Genomic DNA, 24,174 nt, shown 5'->3' with positions numbered 1-24,174 from the left:
GAGAATATTGAAATAAACGTCCTAATTCCTTTTCCCGGTAACCTGTATGCGTCTGCCCAGGTCATAGTGTATAAAAATACTCTGAAATATCACAGACCCACCTAAGACATCAACTACACCCTTCACACACTACGGGTTAAGCGCCTCATGAGGTTGTCGGTGTACTTGACGATTTGCATCTCGCTATCTTCCAGAAAATACACATTATAAGTATTGCATCATTTTTAAAGAGGTCAAATGGTGATACGTAGGACCAAAGTACACGCCTCCTGTTACCGTCCAGTTCCTGCGTCGTTTAGCCCATTGGTGACGAGCAGCTTGAGGTGCTGCTATGAGCAGTGGCCTTATGCGAGGTATCCTGTCGGGTTTGAAAGATTATTGGTAAAAGCGTGACATTCGTCTCCGGCTGCTGTCGGTTAGGAACCTTTTACGACCATAGTTCCATGGCGGAGATGTAACACTCTGAGTGGTACACCATTCCTTGTAGACACGATGGGCAGTCTCCATTGACACATCAACAAACTGGGAAACTTCATTCGTGATGTGGTCAGAGACGACATCCTCCTCCTGCTATTCTATTACGTCTGCACGCCGACCCATCTTAATCCACTGATCCCACACAACCGATTGGCAATAATGTACACACTTCACTGTCACGACTTACATCAGCGTTGAAGGGTCACGTGATGGCCTGGTATCAGTACTACAGCACCCCCAGCGTTCCAGTGCGACGAATGTGAGTCTTTAATGGTTGACTAAAATTCGTAAGGTGAACTTAGCTGCTAGTCTGGCGGGTGATATCCACACCAGCTTCGACGCCAGCTTTCCAACTACTACAATATTGACGCCTTTTACAAATTAATCGTAATGGACACATGGAAGTAACATACACTCTGTTGATTTCAGGAAATGTCGTACAAAATCACAGCAGAAGCCGCTGAGACCTCAGCCAGCGTGTTTGGCCTGCTCAAGACGCCTGTCCTGCGCCGAAGAACCTTAATCCTCGTCTTCAAATCGTAAGTAATTTCCCGGTAGATAAGTTATGATATATATTTCTCATGACTGCAGTAAAGAACAGTTAAATCAGAGATTCCTACTGTGGTCTTACTTGTTCACGCCCAAATACATATAGAATTCATCAATTCTACCTCCATTTAATTGCAAAACGACGAACATTATGCACATTCATTTTCGAGTTTATCTTGTTGTTGATGATAGTTCCCTGTACCCAGTTGTTGGAAGCCTCCCTCAGGTATCTCTAGTTATTTGCTTAATTCACGCACATTACGTTGAGTAATTATTTTAGATTTAAAAAATAAGCACAATTGCTGAATACATTCCGAGCAAATTCACCATATGCCTGCTCTTTACTACACAATTCTTCCAGCCACAAATCTAAGTAGAGCAGGGAGCGAGTTACTATAACAGTTCAGTGATAGGGTAGTTCTCGTCAGAATCGATAGCAAACTAGCACCGATAACAATGGTTCGGGTATAAATCCGACGTCGCAAGACGAAGATGAAAAGATAGAGAAAGAATATGGCAGTCTACTATACTACTTGTAGAAAAGCTACACACATGCTCATTATGCAGGTTTAAATCACCTCGGGGTATGACCATGCGGTGCATTTGACCTGCGGTCGTCGCACGGTGGCGCTGGCAGCAGTCCACATACGCAGAGGTGTGTTGGTGCATGTCAGAGTACGGTGCAGCGAGTAAGTGTGCTGACGTTTTCAGGCGGGCTAATGGTAACTGTGTGTTCAAAATGGCTCAAAGGACACATATTGATGACGTTATGAGGGGTAGAATACTATGGCCACTGGAGGCTGGTCAAACACAGCAGGTTGTAGCTCGGGCCCTCCGTGTGCCACAAAGTGTGATCTCAAGATTATGGTAACGATTCCAGAGGACAGGAAACGTGTCCAGACGCTGCAGTATGGGACGTCCACAGTGTACAACACCACAAGAAGGCTGATATCTCGCCATCAGAGCCAGCAGACGGCCACGGAGTACTGCAGGTAGCCTTGCTCGGGACCTTACCGCAGCCACTGGAACAGTTGTCTCCAGACACACAGTCTACAGACGACTGAACAGGCATGGTTTATTCCCTCGGAGACCTGCAAGGTGCATTCCACTGACCCCTGGTCACAGGAGAGGCCGTAAAGCCTGGTGTCAAGAACACAGTTGATAGTTGTTGGAACAGTGGTCCAAGGTTATGTTCACGACGAGTCCAGGTACAGTCTGAACAGTGATTCTCGCCAGGTTTTCATCTGTCGTGAACCAGGAACCAGATACCAACCCCTTAATGTCCTTGAAAGGGACCTGTAAGAAGGTCGTGGTCTGATGATGTGGAGTGAGATTATGATTGGTGCACGTACACCCCAGCATGTCTTTGACAGAGGAACTCTAACAGGTCAGGTGTATCGGAACGTCATTTTGCACCAGTATGTCCGCCTTTTCAGGGGTGCAGTGGGTCCCACCTTCCTCCTGATGGATGATAACGCACGGCTCCACCGAGCTACCATCGTGGAGGAGTACCTTGAAACGGAAGATATGGAGTGGCCTGTCTGTTCTCCAGACCTAAACCCCATCGAGCACGTCTGGGATGCTCTCGGTCGACGTATCGAGCACGTCGACGTATCGCTGCACGTCTTCAAACCCTTAGGACACTTCAGGAGCTCCGACAGGCACTGGTGCAAGAATTGGAGGCTATACCCCAGCAGCTGCTCGACTACCTGATCCAGAGTATACCAACCAATTGTGCGGCCTGTGTACGTGTGCATCATCATCATATCCTGTATCGATGTCGGGGTACATGCCCAGTAAACAGTGGCGTTTTGTAGCACATGTGTTTCGGGACGGTTTTCTCAACTTATCACCAATATCGTGGACTTACAGGTCTGTGTCGTGTGTGTTCCCTATGTGCCTATGGCATTAGCAGAAGTTTAGTGTAGTGCCACGTTGTGTGGCACCACATTCTGCAACTATCCGTAATTTATGAGCATGGGTGTAGTTACCACCAAAAATGTTGCAACGTCCATAGATATAAAATGCAACACACATATTAAAACAGTTTATTTACGAAAGCATTTTGACTTTTGATATAACTGATGTAAATGTACCCATTCAGTACCTGGTGCGGCGTTTCAATCCGGGCAAATTTCAATTTGGATTTCCCGCCATATCGTAGTACAGCCGGAGGTCGCGATTGGCGTTCTAGAAAGCCATAGGCATCTAGTAAACAGTCAGAACCTCAAATGGCCGCGAATGAAATAGTTGGATTCTTCGGGTTCCCGAGAACAACTGTTTACGATATTGTCGCCAAGTTTAATGCTTCGGAGAAGTATGGGGAAGGTTCCGCTAAATCGGCGAGGAAACCTCATTCGAAGAAATGCGTGTCACGAACTGCGGCAGTCATCGAAAAGGCTCAGCCGCTGATTTCGGAGGACCCGGGCAATTGCTGAGGATATTGGCGTCAGTATTGAATGTCAGCTGGCGAACAATAAGGCTATTGAATGTCAGTTGGCGAACAAATGAGTCGGATGGCCGAGGAGGACCTCATACGAGCCATTTAGTCCAAAGTTGGCTCTCGGATAACGTTGACATGTTCAGGTCAAAGGAATTCTGGCCCCCGAATAGCCTGGATTTGGCGCGTAGTAGAAAGAGATACCAATATGACGAGGCACGCTAATGTCGCATCTCTACGCACCGCTGTCGAACCAGAATTCGCAAATATGGACAGCGCTGTTTTGAAGAGTGCGAACGATAGCTGCAGTACAAGATTGGAAGCCGTCATTGCGGAGGTTACATCTAGTAATGTTACTCTTGAAAGATACCACTACTTATATACTATGTGATGTTCACCAGGCATTCGCCATACCCACACACTGCCATCGGATAGCCACATCGTGTACCGTGATTCGTCACTCCACACAACGCTATTCCTCTGTTCAATGATCCAGTGTTTACGCTCCTTACACCAAGCGAGGCGTCGTTCGGCATTTACAGGCGTGATGTGAGGCTTATGAGCAGCCGCTCAGCCATGAAATCCAAGTTTTCCCATCTCCCGCCTAACTGTCATAGTACTTGCAGTGGATATTGATGCAGTTTGGAATTCCTGTGTGATGGTCTGGATAGATGTCTGCCTATTACACATTAGGACCCTCTTCAACTGTCGGCGGTCTCTGTCAGTCAACAGACGACGTCGGCCTGTACGCTTTTGTGCTGTACGTGCCCCTTCACGTTTCCACTTCTCTATCACATCGGAAACAGTGGACCTAGGGATGTGTAGGAGTGTGGAAATCTTGATTACAGACGTATGAGACAAGTGACATCCAATCACCTGACCACGTTTGAAGTCCGTGAGTATCGCGCAGCGCCCCATTCTGGTCTCTGATGACTACTGAGTTCGCAGATATGGAGTACCTGGCAGTAGGTGGCGACACAATGCTCCTGATGTGAGAAGTTATGTTTTTGTAGGTGTCAGGATACTTTTGATCACATAGTGTATGTAAAAGGATTTTCATTTTGTATTTTGTTTTAATAGATTTGCTTTAAAAAAAGTTTCGTCTGTCCAGATCTAAGCGCCGCGCCCTGTATTTCACCTGCCGCGTTAGCACGCCGCTTCCGGGATTCGGAGAGGAGTGCTGGTGTCTGATTGTTTCCGCCTTATGGATTAACTACGATGACCGGTGTGCTGGCCAGTGTGGATGTTGCTTTTTAGGTGGTTTTCCGCATCGGTTTAAGTGAATACTGCGCTGGTACCCAAGTCCCGCCTGAGTTATATATTTCACAAACAACTGGAAAACATTAGCTATATTTTCATAAGACAGATGGTGTACACAAATTCATCGCAGGGGGGGGGGGGATGAGGAAGAGAAGGAGTGGCGACAGGAAGGGCGTCTGACCACCCTCTACCACTAACGTTGACAAATCCATAAATTATGGTGCTGACCCCATGAAGATACGGGATACAAACCAAGAAAGAGAAAAGTAGTTCCCATTCAGTATTTTACATTACAAATTTTTTTTTAAAAACTTTTTTTTGTAGAAAATTTACTGTATTAGGAAAATATAGATATTACAGACTGACAAAGTCTTGGACGCAAAAGAATCACAGAAATTTGCAATTCCTATAAAACCTGCTTCTTGAAGATATAAACGAACTAAGCGAAAGTATACTGTTCGAAAAACACAAAATGAACGTATTTGAAAGTTATTGACCTGACTGATACCGAGAGAAGTGCAATCCTGTTTTACTACGTTGTAACGTGTATCAGCCTCTTTCTCCTGATAACATTACAGATGCCTCATCACTTCGACAGTGTGAGACATCGAAGACATTCGACAGCCATTGTGACCCACGCCCGCGGATCCGGCCCCTAATGCGCACGGAGGCTCATTGTCGACGGCGTTTCAGACGTGCTCAGCTGATGTCAGGTTGCCTGGTGGAATTATGTATAAATTGTGCCTTGTCTGAAACTAAACTCTTAATGGTTGCTGGTAACTTATTGAAAATGTGCTTTGCTGAATACTGGACTCCTTTCTGGGCAAGAGTAAGTGATTTCAAATCTTTATGTATATTGTTCTTATTTCTAATACTGATACTGTGTACTAAGCAGTTAGTTGGAAAAAGAGAGGTATTATTTACGACAAACTTCATTAAGGAATAAATATACTGAGAAGCTGTGGTTAGTATGCCCAATTCTTTGAATAGGTTTCGACATGATGTCTTGGATTTGCACTACACATTACTCCTATTATACGCTTCTGTACTCTAAACTTTTTTTTTCTTGGTTTGTGGAGTTACCGCGAAATATGATACCATATGACATAATGGACTGAAGATAAGCAAAATATGCCAGTTTTTTATATTTATATCTCCTATGTCTGACATCATTCGCATTGTGAACACAGACTTGTTTAGGCGCTTTAGATCATCGACAGCGTTGACATTCCGACACTTCAGCGGGTGATACAAAATTTCGCTATGCGTCTTCGCCACATCATCACCAAGAATGGCAGGCATATCTAACACGTCATAACCTAAATCTGAATATCTGTAGTGACGTTTACATGTTGAATAAAGTGTGTACACGCAGTAGTTTGTAACTAATTTATGTTTTTTTTTCATGTAGTTCAATAATTGTCAGCCTGTAGGTGTGCATATGCTCGAATAGCTCCAACAGCTGCCTTGACGATGCTGTGTTAGTTAGTGGGATGCATTGCGTCAAGTAGTTTTCAATTCGTCTCCTGCGATCAGCGAATACATACGTTGGAGTTGCGCAACATTTATTTAAGAAACGAACGCAGGCGCTGGGTCATAACAAACTGAGCTTTTTCAAAGTCGTTTATGTTTGTGGCCCGTATATTCCTACGGCGCCCGGTACCCGCAACGCCAGCTGGTGCCATTCAGTCTCGGGATGGTCAGTGATAAAAATGCTTATATATATATATATATATATATATATATATATATATATATATATATATATTGGGAGTTTTGTCATTGTAGCAAATGAAAACATGCGTCAACAGCGCCAAACAGGGTAGCAGGTCACAATCCTCTGAAAATTGCTTTTTTCAGGGGTAACTCTAAAATCGTTATCCTCTCCAATAAAGAAATCGAGAAATCACTATTTCTGCCCTTGCTTTTGGAAAATTCTTTTGTTGTGGTTATAAGGTATTTTAGTTTCTGGAATCCAATACAAAATCTAAAAATAATTCTTTTCTTTCAAAATCTCACTTTCAGACTTGTCACTCAATTCTTCGATATTTCTTTGGCTACATTGTATACAATGCTGCAGTAATTACATGTCGTCCTTAATGTGCAAAAAGAGAAAAGGTGTTAAAATCGTTCCTCGACAGCCCTCGATAGGTAACTGCTACGTTGCAATATTTAAGGGGACTGTTCTCCAGTCTTCACAATCTTATACATAGCGCCAGCAAACATGGTATTAAAAGTCCATAATATGAAAGGAGTAACAAATGAAAATGAGGCAGGTGGAAAAAAATTCAGTAAACCGCTTATTATGTCAAAAGTAATCGCCATACTGTTATTAAATTTATCCCACTGTGAAACAAGATGGTCAATGTTGGTTCAAATGGCTCTGAGCACTATGTGACTTAACATCTGAGGTCATCAGTCCCCTAGAACTAAGAACTACTTAAACCTAACTAACCTAAGGACATCACACATCCGTGCCTGAGGCAGGATTCGAACCTGCGACAGTAGCGGTCGCGCGGTTCCAGACTGAAGCGCCTAGAACCGCTCGGCCACACTGGCCGGCGATGGTCAGTTTCTTCAAAGAATAATTTTTGCAATTGATTATGAAACCATGATGTACCCATGAGTGCATCTCTTCGCTCCCAAGCAAATCAACGGCCACTAATGTCTTCCTTCAGAGTTCAAAAACATGTAAATCGCATGGGGAGAGATTGGGACTGTATGATGGATGTGTACGGACTTCCCAGCCGAACATCTGAAGCGTGGTCGAAACAACTGGCACGCCAGCCCCGGGAAAGTCATAATGAACTTTTACTTTGGTTGCAAGGGCCAGATGCTCATTGATATTCTGGAACAGGGCTCTACAATTAACGAACAGCGGTACATGGATACTTTGCAATAACTGAAGCGCGCCATAACGTCTAAAAGCCCAGGAATGCTGACAGACAGCATCATTCTGTTGGAGGATAATGTTGCCAAGGTTGTTTCGACTACGCTGCAGAAATTGCACTGGGAAGCCCTTTCACATACTCCATATAGTCTCGATCTCTTCCCGTGCGAATTCCATGTTTCTGGAGCGCTGAAGGAAGACATTTACGGCCGTCGATTTACTTCAGGCGAAGAGACCCACGACTCGGTACAGTTATTATTCTGTAAGCAACCGCAAAGACTTTTCCATGAAGGCATTGTCCGTCTTGTCTCACAGTGGGACAAATGTATTAACTGTTATGGATATTACTTTTCAAATAATAAACAGTTTACGTACTTTTTCCGTATGTCTCGTTTTCGTTTGACTGCCTCTTATGATTCTGTCGCCTCTCATTACATCCAGATTCAGCAGAAGTGCCATAAGATATTAAAAACTCTTTCATGTACTGAAACTCATTGTCTACTATGAAACGCCGCAAATAAAAACACTCTTTTCAACTGCATGGACATATCTGAGTTCGAATTAAGACGTTTCATTGAATCGTACCATCTGTTGCATCTTGGAAAGCCACGCTTGCTCATACTTTGCCGTAAAACACTTCAGATATATTGAATGACTTCAGACGTCCGTCAGCTTCCCATAGAACGCTATACATTTACCATACCTTGGTGCACTTCAACTAATGCAAGGTTTTGAAGAACACAATTAGCATCACCTGTAGTTCATACATTTTATGTAGGTACGGAACGTCAAAAGTATGATGATACATGAATATTGTGTCCCGTGGTATCTGTTGTGTACCAATCGGAAAATTCTCAGACATTTCTAGACCAGTGGCTTGACCACAGTTGTAAGCATAGTCTTCATCTTCAGTAGTCTTCCCTGGCACCATTACATCACTGACGGATTAACCGAAGTCTGTAAATGCTTACACGAAATTGTTTTAGTTTGCAGTTACTGTTACAGCGACTCTTTTTTTGGATATAACCTGAATCCTCTGCGAATTTCATGTAGTATAGTAGCTGCACGATTATAGTTAAGAGCTCCAGAAAATCTCTACATGTCAAAGTTTTAGCGTGTCTGTTAAGGATACCACCATCACAATGGGCTGTGACTCAATATTGGGTCTGCTCTTTCATTAATTTAAACAAGTTCCGGAGGCAACCCAAATAAGTTGTAACATTAAGGTTACCAGGCGAAAACTTAATCACCCACAGGCAACACTCGTTAATGCTGTATAACATCACCCTTAGCCTTGATAAGTGCCTACATTCGACGATGATAAGAGTCCAAAAGTTTCTTCAGGTATGCCATATCCAACTGAAGCTACTCAATGATGGTTATATCCCTCAGAGTTACCAAAGAGCGGAGACGTTGACTGCAACTTTTCGCCCGCTGTCGCAAGTAGTCCCAGACATTTTCAATGGGACTAGAATTTAGGGGATCTCTCGATGTGTGATAGGGTGCCAGAGAGTTCGTCGAACCAAGAACATTCGCTTGCAGTAGTGGGAATACGGCTGTTATCATTTTGAAAGACTGGAGTATTCATAGCATATTCAATATGAAGATGAACCGACAACACTCTGTCACCAAGAATACTGAAACAAATATCCTCTTTCATGTAAAACTTAACCTGAATCATTGGGAGCAAGTCTTGGTACGAAAAACAGCCCCAAAAGATCAAAGAGCCACCTACGACCTGAAGTAGACCCTCCGCGCACTGCAGGTTACATGTCTCAGTATAAAGTTCGGTACACTCAGTTCCCTGCATAAAGTTCACTCAGAAACTGGTTGTAATGGACATTGAGTGGCAGCGGAAATTCCTGTCGGCTTTGAAACTGACTGTTACTGACAAGGCGCAACATCCACCTCCAGTCCCTGTCGTTTATGAAACTTTTACAGCCACTGTTATTACGCCATGTTTCATGGCTGCGAGTGGTACACCGTTCCTTGTAGACCCGTTGTAGAGTCAGCGTTGGTTCATCGGAAAATTTGGCAACTTCACTCACGATGTGGTCATGGTCAACTACAAAGACGACAGCTCAGAGGTGAATCCAGGGGCGGAGACGGGGGAGGAAGGGCTTTCGCACTGCAGCCCTCCCTCCCCCCCACCCCAAAAAAACTGCACATGTTCCTTCTTAACCTAAACAGACAAGAGGGAGAGAGAGAGAGATTTCAGTATTTCAAACATAGCTGCACAACAGCAACGGTTCCACGTAATAAAATTATAAACAGCCGACCAGTTGCAATGGATAAAGAATTCTTTACCTAGGTTTCAACAAATTTAAATTTGTCTTCTTCAGAAGGTGGCAATTTTACATTAGTATGGACTGATGTATCATCTCCGTTTTTACAAATGTCGACATAGATCCATTTGTCAAAATTAAAATATAGCCCTAGAAATAGGGTTTGTCACGTAAATATAAATTAGTACATGGATGTTGCAGAGCTCACAACCGAGTCGAGTCGGTTGTGAGCTCTGCAACATCCACGTACTAATTTATATTTACGTGACAAACCCTATTTCTAGGGCTATATTTTAATTTTATTAGAGAGAGATTTTTTGCAACATACCATTCACACTTACGAATCTCTAAAATTTTCTCACTATTGTGGTTGGTCTCACACTGACGTGAGAAACTTCATGGAATACCTCCTAATATTGAGTCGGACCTCCTTTTTCCCTGCATAGTGCAGAAACTCGATGTGGCATGGACTCAACAATCGTCCGAAGCCCCAGCCAAGCTGCCTCTATAGCCATCCACAACTTCAAAGATGTTACCGGTGCAGAGTGTTGTGTACGAACTGATCGCTCGATTATGACCTATACAAATTCGATGGGATTCAAGTCGAGTGGTCACTCGCTCAAATTATCCAGATTGTTCTTCAAACCAATCGCAAACAACTGAATTCCGGTGACATGACATCGTTTGGGAATATGAAGTCCATAACCGGCATTAAATAGTTTCCAAGTAGCCGAACATAACCATTTCCAGTCAACGATCAGCTCAGTTGGACCAGAGGACCCAGTCCACTCCATGCAAACCGAAGCCGACTCCATTATGGAGCCACCACCAGCTTGCACAGTGCCTTGTTGACAACTTGGGTCTTTGGGGGATCTATGCCACTCTCGAACCCTACCATCAGCTCTTACCAACTGAAATCTGGACTCATCTGAGCAAGCCATGGTTTTCCAGTCGCCTACGGTCCAACCGATATGGTCACGAATCCAGGAAAGTTGCTGCAGGCCATGTGTTGTTAGCAAAGGCACTCGCGTCGGTAGTCTGCCGCCACAGCCCATTAACGCCGAATGTCGCCTCACTGCCCTAACGTATACGTTTGTCATACATCCCAATGAGAAGTAATGCCTAAAATTTGGCATTATCAGCACACTCTTCACACTACTGATCTCCAATTATTGAATTCCCTAATGGTTACCGAAATGGAATGTCCCATGCACCTAGCTCCAACTACCATTCCGTATTCAAAGGCTATTAATTCCCGTCGTGCGGCCATAACCACGTCGGAAGCCTTTTCACATGAATCACCAGAGTATAATTGACTGTTCCGCTTATGCCTTGTGTAAGCGATACTGTTGCCAGCTGCATCTGTGCATATCGCTATCCCATGACTTTTGTTACCACAATGTGTAGTAGATTAAGGAATTACCTTCGTTTACTCTAGAGAACTTGGAGAGGGAACGGTCCTACCAAATGTCTATGAGCTCAGGATCTTCCAGGCCAAAATCCTGGATTGGACTGTACGGTAGCTCCATTATGCTATTTTGTCACATTTTGGTTCAAATGGCTCTGAGCACTATACGACTTAACATCTATGGTCATCAGACCCCTAGAACTTAGAACTACTTAAACCTGACTAACCTAAGGACGTCACACAACACCCAGTCATCACGAGGCAGAGAAAATCCCTGACCCCACCGGGAATCGAGCCCGGGAACCCGGGCGTGGGAAGCGAGAATGTCACATTTTCACGTCAACCTCTCTTGTGGCGCTGATTCCACCCAGTCTAGTGGCAGATATTCACTACTTCACCCCCTAAACTTCGGTCAGTAGTGTAGGATGACGAGTTTGCGTTCTACCATTTCTACACCATCTACATCGCTTCAAAGCGATCAGTGCCCTCTCTTGTGCAGGACGTTACTTATATTTTGTCAGATGAGCTTATAATAGGTAGTGGAAACGACAACGACGTGGTGTGCAGTGATTACTGGTGACCTGTGTCCAGGATGGTGCTCACGCTCTGCTACGACGCGACGTGGCGCGACGTGAATGACCTCGGCTTCCCCGCGCAGGTCGTCTTCTCAGCCAGCGCCGCCACCATTCTGCCGGCCTGCCTCATCATCCTCTGGCTTCAGGTCAGCCACAATACTCCGACATATTCTATACTGCCTCACCTAGATGCTGTAGTTGTTCAGTTCGAGTGTAGAAATTTTCTGAAGTGTGTTCGTGTTCATAGTTTGATTGCAGCTACTGAATATAAAGGTGGCACAGAAAACGATCTAACGGGCGGGCAAACTGAAACTATCCCAGAAAATTTTTCATGCACCTTAATTTAGGCAACCTAACTTACATTATCCACTTCCGGCGCAGATGTTGTAAGTTGGATTCCCTGTCGCAGGATGTATGAAATACATTACTGGCCATTAAAATTGCTACACCAAGAAGAAATGCAGATGACAAACGGGTATTCATTGGACAAATATATTATACTAGAACTGACATGTGATTACATTTTCAGGCAATTTGGGTGCATAGATCCTTGAAATCAGTACCCAGAACAAACACCTCTGGCAGTAATAACGGCCTTGATACGCCTGGGCATTGAGTCAAACAGAGCTTGCATGGCGTGTACAGGTACAGCTGCCCATGCAGCTTCAACACGATACCTCAGTTCATCAAGAGTAGTGACTGGCGTACTGTGACGAGCCAGTTGCTCGGCCACCATTGACCAGACGTTTTCAATTGGTGAGAGTTCTCAGAATGTGCTGGCTAGAGCAACAGTCGAACATTTTCTGTATCCAAAAAGGCCCGTACAGGACCTGCAAGATGTGGTCATGCATTTGCCTGCTGAAATGTAGGGTTTCGCAGGGATCGAATGAAGGGTAGAGGCACGGGTCGTAACACATCTGAAATGTAACGTCCACTGTTCAAAGTGCCGTCAATGCGAACAAGAGGTGACCGAGACGTGTAACCAGTGGCACCCCATACCATCACGCCGGGTGATACGCCAGCATGGCGATGACGAATACACGCTTCCAACGTGTGTTCACCGCGATGTCGCCAAACACGGATGCGACCATCATGATGGTGTAAACAGAACCTGGATTCATCCGAAAAAATAACGTTTTGCCATTCGTGCACCCAGGTTCGTCGTTGAGTACACCATCGCAGGCGCTCGTGTCTGTGATGCAGCGTCAAGGGTAACCGCAGCCACGGTCTCCGAGCTGATAGTCCATGCTGCTGCAAACGTCGTCGAACTGTTTGTGCACATGGTTGTTGTCTTGCAAACGCCCCAATCTATTGACTCAGGGATCGAGACGTGGCTGCACGATCCGTTACAGCCACGCGGATAAGATGCCTGTCATCTCGACTGCTAGTGATACGAGGCCGCTGGGATCATCCAGCACGGCGTTACGTATTACCCTCCTGAACCCACCGATTCCGTATTCTGCTAACAGTCATTGGATCTCGACCAACGCGAGCAGCAATATCGCGATATGATAAACCGCAATCGCGATAGGCTACAATGCGACCTTTATCAAAGTCGGAAACGTGATGGTACGCATTTCTCCTCCTTACACGAGGCATCAAAACAACGTTTCACCAAGCATCGCCGGTCAACTGCTGTTTGTGTATGAGAAATCGTTTGGAAACTTTCCTCATGTCAGCACGTTGTAGGTGTCGCCACCGGCGCCAACCTTGTGTGAATGCTCTGAAAAGCTAATCATTTATATATCACAGTATCTTCTTCCTGTCGGTTAAATTTCGCGTCTGTAGCACGTCATCTTCGTGGTGTATCAATTTTAATGTCCAGTAGTGTATTTTCTGGGCCTATTTCATTCTGCCGACCCTCTACAATACTAATGAAATAAAACTGCTGATTTTATCCTGCCGTTAAAAGACAGACATAGATTAACTTGTCTAATAACTAATACCGAATTTTAAGTCTGTGGTTTTTTACTGTTTATATCCATACTATAGACATTTAATTCTTTGTTGGACAATGGCTTTATATTGTCGAAATACGATTCCCTGATATTGCTAAAAGAATCTGCGGCATGAATACTGAATCTCTTTGTTCTCATTTTGAAAGTGTGTGTTGTTCTGTAATTTACGCCCGAACGGATGGTTTCTCTAACATGCCAGAAATGTGCTCTGTTTCACCTGTATCACAGTGGCAAACTCTGGTTAAGTGCATCATTCTCATCATGGTAATGTCACTGTAAATTTTGCACGTCATATTCCTGGGAAGATGATTATGTTAAGCAAGAAGACCACAATTGTATAAGAGTTTTAGCCATGAATTGCTATCAGTACTAACAGTTATGTACAGAGCTAGTACAGACAGCACAATTCAATTCTGTAATTTTCCACTATTACAATTGGGTTCGATCTAACAACTTGGAGTTTGATTGGCTGTTTCATTTTAATAGTCTCTCAAATACTTCGCTGTGACTGGTTGGAGATGGGGAGAAGATACAAAGCAAAAGCGAGCTTATTCCACCAGCATGGAATTCTTTTAATTTTTATAAAATTTCCCACTAGCACAATTGAGTTAGTTCTGGCATCTTGGATTTTGATTGGCTGTAGAGAGGGGGCGGCAGAAGAGAGGAGGCGTGGCTTGCATTGTGATGACATCACTGATAACCATCCCTTTATTTACCCTCCTAAATAAAAAAAGAGTTTACTGAGAATTTACGTCTGGGGTGCAGCATTGTATGGAAGTGAGTTACAGACAGTAGAATAACAGTAAAAAATGAGAAATGGAGCGTTTGAGATGTGGTGCTATAGAAGGATGCTTAAAATAGCTTGTCTAATAAGGTGAGAAACGAGTATGTTCTCCACAGAATGAGTGAGGAAGAGAATACATTGTAAACACTGATCAGAAGGAACAGGCTGATAGAAACTGTGTTAAGACATCTAGGAATAACGCGCATATGTAGAGGTCGGGAATGAATGATTTCTGTGGCGGGTCGTTGAGTTAAGCTGCTCTTAATCAAGAATGCATATAGTTCACCATCCTGGGTGCGGTTGCTGTGGTGTGGTGGGTAGATATACCTATTCCATTACAACCCATTACAGCTCTCGCTGTGATGGTGTGTTAATTTCGCCTTTTCAGAAGCCCTGGGCGGTCCTTCTGGTTACGCCTATCTGCAACAGATAGTTCTAGAAGAAACTGTAAAGGGTAAAAATTGTAGGAGGAGTGACAGATTGGACTACATCCCACAAATACACTCCTGGAAATGGAAAAAAGAACACATTGACACCGGTGTGTCAGACCCACCATACTTGCTCCGGACACTGCGAGAGGGCTGTACAAGCAATGATCACACGCACGGCACAGCGGACACACCAGGAACCGCGGTGTTGGCCGTCGAATGGCGCTAGCTGCGCAGCATTTGTGAACCGCCGCCGTCAGTGTCAGCCAGTTTGCCGTGGCATACGGAGCTCCATCGCAGTCTTTAACACTGGTAGCATGCCGCGACAGCGTGGACGTGAACCGTATGTGCAGTTGACGGACTTTGAGCGAGGGCGTATAGTGGGCATGCGGGAGGCCGGGTGGACGTACCGCCGAATTGCTCAACACGTGGGGCGTGAGGTCTCCACAGTACATCGATGTTGTCGCCAGTGGTCGGCGGAAGGTGCACGTGCCCGTCGACCTGGGACCGGACCGCAGCGACGCACGGATGCACGCCAAGACCGTAGGATCCTACGCAGTGCCGTAGGGGACCGCACCGCCACTTCCCAGCAAATTAGGGACACTGTTGCTCCTGGGGTATCGGCGAGGATCATTCGCAACCGTCTCCATGAAGCTGGGCTACGGTCCCGCACACCGTTAGGCCGTCTTCCGCTCAGGCCCCAACATCGTGCAGCCCGCCTCCAGTGGTGTCGCGACAGGCGTGAATGGAGGGACGAATGGAGACGTGTCGTCTTCAGCGATGAGAGTCGCTTCTGCCTTGGTGCCAATAATGGTCGTATGCGTGTTTGGCGCCGTGCAGGTGAGCGCCACAATCAGGACTGCATACGACCGAGGCACACAGGGCCAACACCCGGCATCATGGTGTGGGGAGCGATCTCCTACACTGGCCGTACACCACTGGTGATCGTCGAGGGGACACTGAATAGTGCACGGTACATCCAAACCGTCATCGAACCCATCGTTCTACCATTCCTAGACCGGCAAGGGAACTTGCTGTTCCAACAGGACAATGCACGTCCGCATGTATCCCGTGCCACCCAACGTGCTCTAGAAGGTGTAAGTGAACTACCCTGGCCAGCAAGATCTCCGGATCTGTCCCCCATTGAGCATGTTTGGGACTGGATGAAGCGTCGTCTCACGCGGTCTGCACGTCCAGCACGAACGCTGGTCCAACTGAGGCGCCAGGTGGAAATGGCATGGCAAGCCGTTCCACAGGACTACATCCAGCATCTCTACGATCGTCTCCATGGGAGAATAGCAGCCTGCATTGCTGCGAAAGGTGGATATACACTGTACTAGTGCCGACATTGTGCATGCTCTGTTGCCTGTGTCTATGTGCCTGTGGTTCTGTCAGTGTGATCATGTGATGTATCTGACCCCAGGAATGTGTCAATAAAGTTTCCCCTTCCTGGGACAATGAATTCACGGTGTTCTTATTTCAATTTCCAGGAGTGTAATTAAGTACCTTGGGAGTAAGTGTTATTCTGCGATGAAGAGTTTGGCACAGTTAAAGGAAGTCGTGATGGGACGTATGAAAAAAGTCTCTTTACTAATAACCCCACCTCAGTCCTTGAAAAAAATGTATTCGAGTTCAGCTGGCTCCAACACAACCCACCAGTACAACTCAATGAAATTAACAGGGAGGCCAGCCCCCTATAAAACGCTCACCTCGAGAGACAAGAGTAATTTCCGAAATATCATCAGTCGCCTTTGACCTGTCCAGATAGCCTGGGTGTGGTTTTTAGGGGGTTCTCCACATGCGACTATGTTTGCGAAGACAGCTGGTGATGTATAATGGAATGTATTTTGATGCTGTCTTCTCGGGATGTATTTCTTTTTCTCTCTCGATGAGATAAGCGCAGTTTAGAAGTTTTTTGATCAAATTCCCCACCTAACTATAAAAATATAATTCGCAGGGCTGCATTAGCACAGTTAGCTTGCGGAAATCGGTTTAATACTGCACGATGACAATCCTTCTTCGTCTTGAAAAATTCCGTCGTATATTTCTGAATTTGTTTGTCCTCCCCAAGAATCAGTCAGCAGCAGGCTGTTGCAAGTTTCCCACATTTTGATAAAGTAATGACAATGTTCCTGTGTTTTTCCACGTACTCTACATCTACATCTACGTGGATACTCTACATCTACATCTACGTGGATACTCTACAAATCACATTTAAGTGCCTGGCAGAGGGTTCATCGAACCACCCTCTCAATTCTCTATTATTCCAATCTCGTATAGCGTGCGGAAAGAACGAACACCTATATCTTTCCGTACGAACTCTGATTTCCCTAATTTTATCGTGGTGGTCGTTTCTCCCTATGTACGCCGGCGTCAGGAAAATATTTTCGCATTCGGAGGAGAATGTTGATTCCGCCGCAATGAAAAACGCCTTTGTTTTAATGATGTCCACCCCAAATGCTTCCAGTGGCACTTTCTCCCCTATTTCGCGATAATACAAAACGTGCTGCTCTTCTTTGAACTTTTTCGCTATACTGCGTCAATTCTGTCTGGTAAGGATCCCACACCGCGTAGCAGTATTTTAAAAGAGGGCGGACAGGTGTGGTGTAGACAGTGTCTTTAGTAGATCTGTTACATTTACTAAGTGTCCTACTAATAAAACGCGGTCTTTGGTTAGCCTTCCCTACAATGTTCTAAGTGTTCCTTCCACTTTAAATTGTTCGTAATTGTAAGTCCTAGGTATTTAGTTGAATTTACAGCCTTTACATTTGACTGATTTGTCGTAAAACCGAAGTTTAATGGATTTCTTTTAATATTCATGTGGATGACCTCACACTTTTCGTTGTTTAGGGTAAAAAGCCAATTTTACCACCATAGAGATATCTTTTCGAAATCGTTTTGCAATTTGTTTTGATCTTCTGATTACTTTACTACAAACAACCTAACAGCAAAGGGCCTACAACAGTACCTTGGGGAGCGCCAGAAATCACTTCCGTTTTATTCGATGACTTTCCGTCACTTAACTACGAACAGTGAACTCTCTGACAGGAAATCACGAATCCAGTCACATAACTGAGACGATATTCCATAAGCACGCAATTTCGCTACGAGCCGCTTATGTGGTACAGTGTCAAAAGCTTTCCAGAAATCTAGAAAGAGGGAATCGATCTGAAATCCCTTGTCAATAGTACTGAACACATCATGTGAATAAAGAGCTAGTTTTATTTTCTAAACTCATGTTGACTGTGTGTCAATAGACCGTTCTCTTCGAGGTAATTCATAATGCTCGAACACAACATGTGTTCCAAAATCCTGCTGCACATCGACGTTAATGATATCCGCCTGTAATTTAATGGTTTACTCCTATTACCTTTCTGAAATGTTGGTGTGACCTGTGCAACTTTCCAGTCTTTGGGTACGACTCTTTCATCGAGCGAACGGTTATATGGGATGATTAAGTATGGAGCTATTGTATCAGCATACTCTGAAAGGAACCTAACTGGTATACAGTCTGGACTGGAAGACTTGCTTCTGTTAATTGATTTAAGCTGCTTCACTACTCATATTTACTTCTACGTTACTCATGCCGGCAGCTGTTCTTGACTCGAAATCTGGAATATGTACTTCGTCTTCTTTGGTGACGCAATTTCGGAAGGCTGTGTTCAGTACCTCTGCTTTGGCAGCACGGTCGTCGATAACATTTCCATTGCTATTGCGCAGAGAAGACATTGTGTCTTGGCGCTAGCATACTTCACATAAGACCAAAATCTGTTCGGGTTTTCTGCCAGATTTCGAGACAGAGTTCCGTTGTGGAAATTATTAAAAGCATCTCGCACTGAAGTAAGCACTATATTTCGAACTTCTGCAAAACTTGGCCAATCTTGGAGATTTTGCATCCGTTTAAATTTGGCATGTTTTCTTCGTTGTTTCTGCAACCGTGTTCTGACCTGTTTTGCGCACGAAGGGGGATCAGCTTCGTCGTTTATTAATTTATTTGGTATAAATATCTCAATTGCTGCCGATACTATTTCACTGAATTCAAGCCACATCTCATCTACAGCTACACTGTTAATTTGGAAGGAGTGGAGAGTGTCGCTCAGGAATGTGTCAAGGAAATTTTTTCTGTTTTTTTGAATAGGTGTATTTTTCGTTTATTTTTGTAGAATTTGGGGGTTACAACATTCAGTCTCGCTCCGACAACCCAGTGTTCACTAATCCCTGTATCCGTTTTGATGCTCGTTATTAGTTCAGGATTATTTGTTGCTAAGAGGTGAAGTGTGTTATCACAACCGTTTACTATTCGCGTGGGCTCATGAACTAACTGCTGGAAATAATTTTCAGAGAATGCGTTTAGCACAATTTCGGATGATGTTTGATGCGTGCCTCCGCAACTAAACATGTACTTTCGCCAACATATCGAGGGTAAATTGAAGTCACCACCAACTATAATCGTATGAGTCTGGTACGTGTTTGAAATCAAACTCAAGTTTTCTTTAAATCTTTCAGCAACTGTATCATCTGAATTGGAAGGTCGATAAAAGGGATCCAATTATTATTTTATTCCGGTTGCCAAGAATGACCTCTGCCCATACTAACTCACAGGAATTATCTACTTCAATTTCTTGACACGCTAAAACTACTTCTAACAGCAACAAGCACGCCTCCGCTAACTGTTTTTAGCCTATCCTTTCTGAAAACCGTTAGGTTTTTCGCAAAAATTTCGGCTGAACATATTTCCGGCTTAAGCCAGCTTTCAGTGCATCTAACGATTTGCGCATCAGTGTTTTCTATTAGCGCTTGGAGCTCTGGTACTTTCCCAACACAAATACGACAATTTACAACTGTTACATCGATGGTTCCTGTATCTACGTTCTTCCTGTGTTCGGCCTGCACCCTTTGTGACTGAAGTCCTTCTTGTGTTTTCCCGAGACTCTCTAACCTAAAAAACCGCCCAGTCCACGCCACACAGCCCCTGCTACCCGTGTAGCCGCCTCCTGCGTGTAATGGGTTGCTGACCTATTCAGCGGAACCCGAAACCCAACCACCCTATGGCGCAAGTCGAGGAATCTGCAGCCTACACGTTCGCAGTCTCTGATTCAGACCTTCCACTCGGCTCGGTACAGAGGTCTGCAATCGGTCCTGACGACTGTGCTGCAAACGGTAAGCTCTGCTTTCATCTCGCAAGCAAGACTGGCAGCCTTTACCACTTCTGTCAGCCGCTCGAAACCAGAGAGAATCTCTTCCGATCCAAAGCGACACACATCATTTTACCGACGTGAGCCAACACATGCAGTTGGTTGCACTCTGTACTCTTCATGGCATCTGGAAGAACCCGTTCCACCTCTGGAATGACTCCACCCAGTATTCACACTGAGTGCAAATTGGCTTTCTTCCCATTCCTGGCAGCCACGTCCCTAAAACGCGCCTAACATTGTAGCACCCAACTGCCATTAATCCCCCCCCCCCCCCCCCCCCTCTGATTGTCCGGATCTTGCAGACTGAGAGGTTTCCTCTGAAACAGGACAGGCGACTGCATCTCGATGAGCGACAGTGTCAGCCACAGACATACGTGGACCCTGTCTGTCAGAACCTGTTTGTCAGACTAACTGGGAGACCATACGTGCAGCCCCCTGGGGAATCGTTCGCAGCCTGCCACGCACCGAGGCGACCTCCCACTCGACCACGTGTGAGGGGTCAACCTCAATGCAAACAGTAACACTGGTGAGGACCGATTGGAGGACTCTGACGTGTTGTAGGTCCGTTGGATCCCCACAGCCGGCCCACATCAGTGGTACCCATCCACTGCAACTTCAAGATGCGTAACCGAAGCCGTCACAGCCTAGAGCTGAGAGCAAAGTGTCACCAACTCGGCTCCCAACCACACACAACAATCACAGTCCCTATCCATACTAAAGACCGTGGAAAACTACACTACTCAGGCAAACGGACTATCGACACGTCCTGCGCAACTCTACTGTAGACTCTGGTGAAAACGCCAGGACTGTGCCTGATAAATTAGATTAACACGCAGGGATTCAAAAACCGAACTACTGAAGTACTCAGGTGAGACTAAATAATTCGCCCCTGAATAGGAACTTGTGATATGTCACAAAATCTGTTTATTTTCCGACGCAAATGAAAACGCGAGAACAGTGGCTATTAGATATTAAATTAACACGCAGAAACTCAAGAAACTAAACTATCAAAGAACACAGATGAAATTATAGAATTCGTTCCTGGTTAGGGACCCGTAAAAGTCACAAAATCGGTTACTTCCCTGTTGCCACTTCTGTCTCGGCTCCTGTGCTCACACCATCCTTGATGTTGGCTATCTTGGGCATGGACTACTCAGTTTGTATATTTTGCTTATTTTTTTTTCATAGTTCCACACAACTTCTTCCTTTTTTTTCGATTGATCTGTGTTCAGTTTTTCAAGGCCTATCCACTGTGCCAACTTATAACTAAATCTGAGGGGGGTGCGATGAGGAGGTTCCCTTGCTAGCATTTCCGCTGCTCCAGGCAGAACTGCTGACCTCTTCCCTTTTGCTGTTCACTTACTGCCCCTCCGATTGATTGCCGCAGTCCTGTCTCGTTATACACTCTCACGACGACAACTCTACCCTGAATTCGAATGTCAGTGCTCCTTTACGTGCTCCCCTACATTCTAGTTTTTGACTCTTTTCATTAGTTGTTTCATAAGCGCAAAAACAAGCGAGCTCCCATTGGTCACTCGGCATCCTTCTACTCTGCTGCTGTTATATGACATTACAGGTGAATTTCCCAATATAGGCGTCGTGTAGAAACCACAAACCAAAAAATGATCAAATGTGGGTGAAATCTTATGGGACTTAACTGCTAAGGTCATCAGTCCCTAGGCTTACACACTACTTAACCTAAATTACCGGTATCCAAAGGACAAGCACACACACACCCATGCCCGAGGGACGACTAGAACCTCCGCCGGGACCAGCCGCACAGCCCGTAACTGCAGCGCCTTAGACAGCTTTTTTTAAATTTTTTTTATCTCATTTTGTTCGCTTCTGTTCGGGGCGGAAATGGTTTAGGTACAAATACCGACGTCACAGGCACAGTATGAAGAGAGAGAAAGTATATGAGTGTATTAAACGCGGACTTATGTTTGTAAAACGAAATGAAAATCGAATAATCTTGGATGACTGAAACCATATAGTAGTGAAAGTGAAAATTTGAGAACTGTAGGGTCAGCAAAGATCCCCTTGCAGTTGTTTGGCTAAACAAACATTTTGCACAGGCCATTCATTTGTTAGCAAATGGAAAGATAAAGGCGACCGTGCATTTGGAACTGCTGACAGGACCGTGTGGGCCGCAAGGCGCTGTCGGCGGGCGCACTATCGCTGTGCGCAGCTGCCGTGGCGCTGCCTGACGTGAAGCCAGGACCCGCCGCTGCGCTCGCGCTGGCGCTACTGTCGCGCCTCGCCATCAACGTCGCCTACAATGCCGCCACGCAGTACGCTGCCGAGCTGCTGCCTACACAGGTAGGCCAAAACTCCAATACGGAGCGTATCCACTGGTGAACACTACTGCGGCTGCTAGATGCAGCGTTTCCTCGTTAACCCTATCGCTGATGTGGGCGTGTATACACGTCCTGTACCGCCATTCCTCAGGTGCTGTACACATGTTTACGTGCGTCGCTTGCGTTTTCCTACAGTATTATATTCATTACAGAACAAATGTGCCTCTTTGCGTGCAAAAAAAGAAAGAGAAAGAGAGAGAGAGAGAGAGAACACTTTGTGTCGATATCTTGAACCGTTTGTGAAATATGACGATTGTTGTGACCATATAATTCCCGATTCGCAGAGATGGAAGGTGCTCGTTCTGTAGGACCGTCCATTCGATATAAAAATCAAGAACTCGAGAAAGAAATGAGATATCGTTCTGGTCTCAATTTTTAATTAAAATTTCGATATTTTACGTATATTTCATATACAGCATTGAGTGAGCTAAGCTCAACCAAACGAAAAGTTTCCGCAGTCCGTTTTAACTTCTGCAAAGCTTTAAAATTTCGTGCAATATTTTACTTCATCTGATAAAGCGCAGTAAATATGACGTACTACAGAAACAAAATGTAGCCAAGACTATAAGATGTACAAAAAATCAAATTTTTTCACCGAAAAGTTTCTTAACATCGGATGATAAGTATTCCATAGCAGATGGCAAGTCCTCACGGACAGAACTGGGCACGCTGTCTGTGACCGTCCGCTGGATATAAAAATCAACAACTCGAAAAATGAGATGTCGCCCTGCTCTCAGTTATAAGTAAAGATATCTTATCTGCATATCTACACTGCAATGTATCGGCTAAAGTCAACCATACACAAAGTTTACGCAATATGTTTTTATCTCTGTACACTCTTTATTTACAATAGTGTGCAACGTTTTACTTAATTTGATACAGCGCGGTAACTATAACTAAGAACAAATATATTACAGAGGGTAGCTAACAGATCCAAACTTCCATGTATCATCAACCAAGTGTCTACTACTTGTACTCGTACATCCTTTACGTATGTTCCCGTACATGTGAGACATTTTACTTGAAAGTCACTTGCCCAGTGTCAGCAGATAAATACGACATTGCAGTGCCTTTGTTACTCCGAATTACGATGCAACGTTCCTTCGGACATTTATTCATTGTTGTCATTCCATTATACAGCTGATGGTGGTCCACATGCGCAACTACAAATATATTTCATGTATTTCACAAAATGGCTCTGAGCACTATGGCACTTAACATCTCAGGTCATCAGTTCCCTAGAACTTAGAACTAAGTAAACCTATCTAACCTAAGCACAACACACACATCCATGCCCGAGGCAGGATTCGAACCTGCGACCATAGCGGTCTCGCGGTTCCGCAATGTAGCGCCTAGAACCGCTCGGCCACCCTGGCCGGCCGAACAGCATTCCAGGGAATGGTTTCGAACAGGATAATGTTCGCCTGCATACCGTTGTTGTCACCCAACATGCTGTGCAGAGAGTCGACATGTTGCCTTGGCCTTCTCGATCACCAGATCTGTCTCCAATTGAACGCATGTGAGTCATTATCGGACGTCAACTCCAGCATTATCCACAAACAGCATTA

At 44.9% G+C, this 24,174-nt stretch overlaps 1 protein-coding gene across 1 annotated transcript in view; it reads left to right on the top strand.

Annotated features, from left to right (window-relative positions):
- LOC124722627 (organic cation transporter protein-like) overlaps positions 1-24,174 on the top strand; it is a 348,546-nt gene that overhangs the window by 234,851 nt on the left and 89,521 nt on the right. Inside the window, exons 6-8 of the mRNA XM_047247761.1 lie at positions 907-1,016; positions 11,901-12,030; positions 22,386-22,568. Of these exons, the coding sequence (XP_047103717.1) occupies positions 907-1,016; positions 11,901-12,030; positions 22,386-22,568 (423 nt within the window). The remainder of the gene's footprint in view (positions 1-906; positions 1,017-11,900; positions 12,031-22,385; positions 22,569-24,174) is intronic.

This window comes from Schistocerca piceifrons, chromosome X (assembly GCF_021461385.2).
Source record: "Schistocerca piceifrons isolate TAMUIC-IGC-003096 chromosome X, iqSchPice1.1, whole genome shotgun sequence".
Taxonomy (NCBI): Eukaryota; Metazoa; Arthropoda; class Insecta; order Orthoptera; family Acrididae; genus Schistocerca; species Schistocerca piceifrons.
The sequence above is the reverse complement of the archived record's forward strand: the minus strand, read 5'-3'. Positions and strand labels throughout refer to the sequence as shown.